Source organism: Sinocyclocheilus anshuiensis, unplaced genomic scaffold (genome assembly GCF_001515605.1).
Source record: "Sinocyclocheilus anshuiensis isolate Anshui unplaced genomic scaffold, SAMN03320099.WGS_v1.1 scaffold674, whole genome shotgun sequence".
Taxonomy (NCBI): domain Eukaryota; kingdom Metazoa; phylum Chordata; class Actinopteri; order Cypriniformes; family Cyprinidae; genus Sinocyclocheilus; species Sinocyclocheilus anshuiensis.
The window spans coordinates 103,728-111,432 of NW_015542395.1; the positions used below are offsets into that span (position 1 = coordinate 103,728).

At 35.8% G+C, this 7,705-nt stretch overlaps 1 protein-coding gene across 1 annotated transcript in view; it reads right to left on the reverse strand.

The window, feature by feature from the left end:
• The window catches only part of LOC107692822 (H(+)/Cl(-) exchange transporter 3-like), a 52,332-nt gene that overhangs the window by 24,252 nt on the left and 20,375 nt on the right, over window positions 1–7,705 (reverse strand). The window contains exons 3-4 of the mRNA XM_016492028.1: window positions 1,618–1,784; window positions 62–161 (exon numbers count right to left, since the gene is read on the reverse strand). Of these exons, the coding sequence (XP_016347514.1) occupies window positions 62–161; window positions 1,618–1,784 (267 nt within the window). The remainder of the gene's footprint in view (window positions 1–61; window positions 162–1,617; window positions 1,785–7,705) is intronic.

Consider the following 7,705-nt stretch of genomic DNA (forward strand, 5'->3'; position numbering starts at 1 on the left):
TGCGTGTGTGCGTGTGTGCGTGTGTGCGTGTGTGCGTGCACGCGCGTGTGTGTTTGTTTACCTGACGCTAGTCCTGTTAGCGTGACCACCAGCCACCCGGACCAGGCGTCGTACAGACTCTTGGTGAACTCCCACGCTGATTCCTTCTTTTTACTGTTTATCTACACAGACGGAGAGAGCATGAGTAAACAGAGAAGCACAAACCTGCTGATTCAGGATCTGCAGTTTCTATCTGACATGATCCCACATTTGATCAGTTTGAAAACCACAGTATCACTACCAGTCAAGCAGGAAGTTCATTTGCCTAAAAAACATCCATTCAAATGATATTATGTGCTCTAGAAATAAAGCCTAATGCGGCACCAGCACACGTAACACAATAAATCATATAAATCATGACCAAAGTTTGATGAATAAGGAGAAAACTACAGTTTACAGCTATAGTACTGACTGTATTTGCTGTATTACTGATTTTCAAATATGTGACCCTGGACCACAAAACCAGTCTCATAAGGGTCAATTGAGATTTATACATAATCTGAAAGCTGAATAAATACGCGTTCCATTGATGTATGGTTTGTTAGGATAGGACAATATTTGGCTGAGATACAACTATTTGAAAATCTGGAATCTGAGGGTGCAAAAAAAAAAAAAATAATATTGAGAAAATCACCTTTAAAGTTGTCCAAATGAAGTTCTTAGCAATGCATATTACTAATCAAAAATTAAGTTTTAATATATTTACGGTAGGACATTTACAAAATATCTTCATGGAACATGATCTTTACTTAATATCCTAATGATTTTTGGCGTAAAAGAAAAATCAATAATTTTGACCCATACAATGTTTTTTTGGCTATTGCTACAAACATACCCCAGCGACAGGTTTTGTGCTCCAGGGTCACATATTATATAATGTGCACTTCTTTTATTGTTCACTTGTTATGTTTAATCCTATCTTTTGGATCCATTAAGTTTCCGCTAATAAATGCATAATGAAATAATAAAATTAAAATACATAAAACATAGACTGAGTTAAAGTTTCCAAAAATAAACAACAAAAAACTTAAATAAATGCATGCAAAAGATGGAGTTAAAGTTTCCAAAAATAAATAAGTTAAATAGAGATGGATTTAAATTGGAAAAAGCAAATACAATTGAGGAAATAAACAAAAACGGAGTTTAAAAAAATAAACAAATTCATTGTTTAATTTAATAAATGATGAAAAAGAAATAACAACAACAATAATGAATAAATACAAAACAGCTAAAGTTCAAGAAAGAATTATAAGATTGAGTTCAAGGTTCCATAAATGAATAAATGCATGCATGAATGAATTAATAAACAAACAAACAGAGAGAGATGTAGCTCAAGTTTTCAAAACAAAAAAATTATAAATAAACCAAACGAGATGGCATAAAAAAACAATTGCATAAAAAAAAAACAGACAAATAAATAAAATGAGATTGAGTTTCTTTCCTTTGTGAAGTATTAAACTCATTAGATTATTCAAAAAATAACTAACTATATTGTGATATTTACTGTTAGCATGACATAAAACCTACTGAATTTTTCTATCATACCCACATACACTCCGATATCAGATGGTGTGTTACCTTGCGGTGTCGCTCTCGGTCTTTGCACTTCTCTCTGACCCAGTCGATGGTGTGGAAGTCGTCGTAGGTTCCCACACCTGGAATGGGCTCCTCCAGCAGGTCCAGCAGGTGGGTGGAGCTACTGGCCCCAGCTCCGCCCCCTCCATTAGACATGGCGTAGTTCGACCCTAAACACACACACACGGAGGAGTGAGGGAAAGAATCGCTTTCAGACAAGCAGTGGTAGGTGTGAATCTTTGGGTCGATTCGATTCACAGGTTTTCAATTCGATTCAGGAATGATTTTTGCGAATTCAGAATGATTCAATTCAATCTGATTCACAATGAGATTTGATGTCGATTAATGATCCGATTCTGTATTTTCAAAGGATTTTGGAAATGCTTCTCCAGATGTGTCTTTTAATGTATCATCACATCACTTGCTCACCAGTGGATGCTCTGCAGTGAATGGGTACCGTCAGAATGAGAGTCCAAACAGCTGATAAAAACATCACAATAATCCACAAGTAATCCACACTGCATTTTAACTTCAAACTGTTGCTAAAAAACAAATCCATTATCCATAATACTGCTTTCCCCAGTGAAAAATTTGTCTTGTCTGAATCAGGAGAGAAATCTGCCCAGAAAGGTTCTAAACAAATACACTCTTAAAAATAAAGGTGCTTCACGATGCCATAGAAGAACCTTTTTGTCTAAATGGTTCCATAAAGAACCTTTAACATCTGAAGAACCTTTCTGTTTCACAAATGTTCTTTGTGGCGAAAGAAGGTTCTTCAGATTATAAAAAGGTAAAAAAGAGATGGTTCTTTAAAGAACCTTTGACTGAATGGTTCTTTGTGGAACCAAAAATGCTTATTCTATGGCATCGCTGTGAAGAACCTTTTAAGCACCTTTATTTTTAAGAGTGTATGTGGGAGGATTTTGATGTGAGAGGACAACAGGGGATGAACTTTTTCACTGGAGGAAGCATGATTATGGAAGCTCAAATACTGCTTCATAGCAATGATCAATTTTTTTTATAGAGTTTGATTCCTAGTTAGCTTCTTGTTGAAACTTGTTGACTTGTATTTTTGCCAGAAACAATGGTTTGAGTTTAAAGGTCCCATATTGTCAAAACTGAAATTTCCTGGCTTTTTTCATGATAACTGAGGTCTAGGGGATATTTAACTACCATATAAGTTTCAAAACAGTCAGTCCACAGTAAAATGCACACAGCCTGCATAAAGTAGCTGTGATTTTTCACGAACCGTTGTGACTTCCGTAAAAAGTTGACGTCAGAACTACACAGTCATCACCCCGAGCAGTGGCAGCAGATATGCGATCAAATTTCTAATTTGAGGCTGTATTACGTCGATTCTGGCACCCAACATCACAACAAGATGATATTTTAAGCTCCTTATGTAGCCGAACCTGCGCTGGTTTGAATGGGCCGCCTCCAGTTTCCCCTTTGTTTTGCTGCCTCCAGCTAGCGCTGTGACGTCAGCTGACCCTAGTTACCTGTGGTTGGCCTGGCCGTGCGTCACTCAGAAAACAACAGACCAATCAGAAGAGAGGCTCATGAATATTAATTAGACAGGCCAAAATCGACCTGTTCTCAACAGAGCTCCTGAGAGAGGAGCTGTGAAAATATATTGAGATGGTTTTTAGTACTTATACCGCAAATATATATTCTTAAGGACATCAAAACTTAAAATAAAACTCCAGAAATGTGTAAAATATGTGACCTTTAAAAACTTCTTAATGATAAATTTGTTTCTTACAAACATGCAGCTTTTCTCTTCACAAGACATTAACTGATGGACTGGAGTGGTGTGGATTACTTGTGGATTATTGTGATGTTTTTATCAGCTGTTTGGACTCTCATTCTCACGGCACCCATTCACTGCAGAGCATCCATTGCTGAGCAAGTGATGCAATGCTACATTTCTCCACATCTGATGAAGAAACAAACTCATCTACATCTTGGACCGCCTGAGGGTGAGTACATTTTCTTGACTGAAGCAAATGATTAACGATTGAAAAATCCATGTTTTCAAGAAGTAGGATTTGTAATTGTTGCATCAAGAAAATGAGCGACTCGTTACACCCCTACTATGTAGTGTTTCTTAGATGTTGTTAGTGAATTGAAAAAACCTTGATTTAACACTCTATTAATGAGTCATTGAACTCTCTGAGGCACCAAAACGGCATGTTCAACAATCATTACAGCAGCGTTTTTGTTGGCCACACTTAATGAAAGCAGAGAGCTGGGTCATCGTGTTTTGTCCTGAGAGCAGTGTAGGCGTCTGGATGGTGGTAACTGCTGCGCCACAGCAGATAATCAGCAGCTAATCAGCTTTTCCTCAGATCTCGTGAGCCAAGCGACACAAGCCACTGCTAGTGCACAGCCTCACACGCTAGAGAAACACACGCTTGTACACACTTCCCTTTTCTAGAAACACATCTAGCCGGCACCTTGCTGTGAGCAACCTAACCAGGACAAACGAATGAAAAAACTAACAACGTAAAGCCAGAAACAGCACAAGAAATGCCACTCTTCTTAATATAAATACATGCGTTTGCACGGCATAATGAGGCGAGGAGAAACACAGGCCGCATTCAGCAGCCATCAACATCTAGACCAGCACGCGATGAAAAATGTGTGTGTGACTACAGGTCACCAAACCAAAAGGCTCAAAACCACAAAAAGACAAAGCATGACTCATTTGTAGGGATGTAACGATTAACCACGAGCCAGTTGAAAATCGATTTAAATATGTGACGATTCAAATCGGTTGAGATGCTAAACAAATCGCGATTCAATTAGGTGTAGGAGTTTATATGAATGTATGTCTGAGGGGAACTTACTGTCTTTCGGTGGTATTTTTTCTTTTCCTCTTGCCTCTGTATAATGCATATTAAAGTTCATAAGTGCAGCGCTGCTTTGGTATTTTTTATTTTCCTCTTGCCTCTGTATAATGCATATTAAAGTTCATAAGTGCAGCGCTGCTTTGTTTACAGCTGAAACCAGGAAACGCTTTAAGCGCCACCTGCTGGCAGAGACTGAATCTGCGTCTCGGACAGCTCGTCTGCTGTTTCTGTTTCATGCAGATATTTTTTATGCATAATTTCACAAAACTGAAGTCAAACCATTCTGTTTTTACTTCAAATTTTGAAATTATACAATCTAATTTAGCTTAAAAACTGCTCATGTTGCATGTATGCAGCATCTTTGTTTGGATCAAGATTAAAATGCAGTGGTTGCCTCTGATTTTAAAAAGAAAGAGCACAGACAAAGCCTTAGTTTGTTTATATGAAGAGATTTATTTTATTTGTGTTACTTATTTATTTGATTTGGGGCTTGTTTTAAAATTTCAATTTAGTTTAGGTATTCACATTTACATTATATTTAAATTTTGTTATTTAGCAAATGCTTTTATCCAAAGCGACTTACAAATGAGGACAATAGAAGCAATCAAAACCAACAAAAGAGCAATAATATGCAAGTGCTATATTAGTATATTATTATAGTGTTATATTTCAATTTCACAAAGAAAAGTACAGTATTTTGTCCAAGAAATAATAAAAGGACACATTTAATTTATAATTTGTCTTAAATCTCATTTTGTTAAAAAAAATCGTGAATCGAAAAGTGAGTTGAGTGAATCGTTACATCCCCACTCATTTGCTTAAAAAAAAAAACTGAATTTAAAATGGCAAGAATTGTATTTTATAAATATTACTTATTTATTAGTATTTATTATTAATAATCAAATTTAATAACATCTAACGGCTATTCTTATTTTAATACTTTATAAATGTTAATAATATTATTTATTAACATCTGTGTTGTTAATATGAATGTATTATTTTATTGTTATTTAATTTGTTTATTAATTTTGAATTGTTTATTATTTAATTAGAACTAATATTTTTAATAATAGCTAACAGACATTACTATTTGTAATACTTCACTAATATTAATAATACAAATAAGTTTATTTTGATATAATGTATTATTATATACTTTATTCATTACATTTTGTTTATGTAATTAGTATCAATATAAAATGAAATGATAAATAATATTGGTAAAATAAACAGCTAATATGTATTCTTATTTTATTTAATACTTTATTAATATTCTTACTGTTTTGTGTTAATATTAGTAGCTTGCTTATTATTGTTTATTTAATAAACACAATATTTTGTTTAATTAGTATTAATGTTTTTAATAATCAATAGCTATTATTTAGTACTTTAATATGAATAATATTATTCATATTTATTAATATTCTGATTGTTTTGTTTTAATATTAATAGATCGTTTTCATTATTATTAATTATTTTGTTTATTAAATTAGTATTAATGTTTTAATAATCAATAGCTAATAGCTATTATGTAATACTTTATTAATATGAATAAACAATGTTATGGGATATTTATTAACATTCTTATTGCTTCGTGTTAATATTAATAACTTGTTTTATTATTATTATTATTAATAACATCTGTTAGAACTCATAGGAAAAGGTCCCAGTGAAACATGACACTGAAGATCATAAGCTATCAAAACCACAAGAAAGCAACCCAACGGTCTTCACAGGAGCAATATTAATGCGTTCAAACAACCAGCGGAGATGAAAGCAGACTGCAGCGCACTGCATCTGAAGCACACGTCTCCCTCCGAGCGAATGACGAGGATACGGCGAGTAAATCATCCCTGCTGCTGACTCACGCGCGCATAAAACCCTCCTCTGAAAGAGCAGAGACCCTCGGGCTCATTCACCACCGCGAACCAGCTTGTGCTTGTGTGAAAGAAGAGGCTGCGCAGCAAATCTCATCCTTCACAACCCAAACCAGCGCAAAACCCACATCTTTACAGCTGCTTTCCCAAAAACTGCATGTGCATTTTGACCTTAATGCTTCCTGAGCAGATCATTTGCTCAGAGAAAAAGAAGAGAAGAAGAAACAGAGGAAGGTCTTTGGTGCAGTGAACCTAAACATGATAAAATGTGTTGTTGAGCCGATATTTCTTATTGGCAGCTTAAAGCATAATCAAAGTAGTCTAAACATTAACCTCGACAACAAAAATACACGACACACAGTGTTCATACTGAGTTTATCAAACCCGAAGACATCAGCTGATTAAAAGTAGATCGTGATTTGGTTGATTTCGGGCCGACAGTAGAGCTAAGCATGTGCAAGCCACACATATGCACGCACAAAACACATGCCATAAGGCATCAAGAACACACTTCTGACAACACGCACGCAGGATTGACGCACTGCATGCATGCCAATGGATGTGTGTTGTCTCACTGTGTGTGTTGCAAATGCATCACGTTTGTGATGAGTGCAACGCAACACACACCGATCAGTGTGTGAAAACCTGCCGCACAAACACACCCAAAGCATCAGTGACATTGACACCACGCATGACTGAATAACGCCGTACCTCTGCCGCTGAGCTCCTGCAGGGGGATCGCGTCCCCTCCGCCGTCATACGGCAGATACGGGTCGGCGGAGTCCTCCTCCTCCATCCCGATCACAGCGATCCGCGGATCACAGGCGAGCTCGAGCGGCGGCGGAGGCCATGATCAGCAGCGCTGCGCTCGGGAACAACAGCGTCATTGCGTCACTGCCGCAGCCGATGACGTCAGCGCGTCCGGGACGCATTCACACCTCACACGTCGCGTTCTGCTCACTACACGCTAAAACGATGTTACGATGTCTTCAAATGTCATTCGTCCGAGAAAATAACACGGGCTTCTGAGATATCGGAGATCTTTCAGCCTACAAATGACATGAGAGCAGCTCACAAACGCCTGTGTATATTATAGACCATTTCAAACCATTTTGACCACTGAATTTCAATTTTATAATTAAAATTATATTATTATTATTATACAATTAGTATTTATATAAATATGACATATAATTAAATATATACATATACTTAATCATACAAATTAGTATATACATTTTTTAATGTTATACTTTAGCTATTATATAAATTATAATTATTTAATACATATAAACATTTTATTTATTATTAATAATAATAAATATTTATATAAATACTAATTGTATAATTAAAATGATTCTG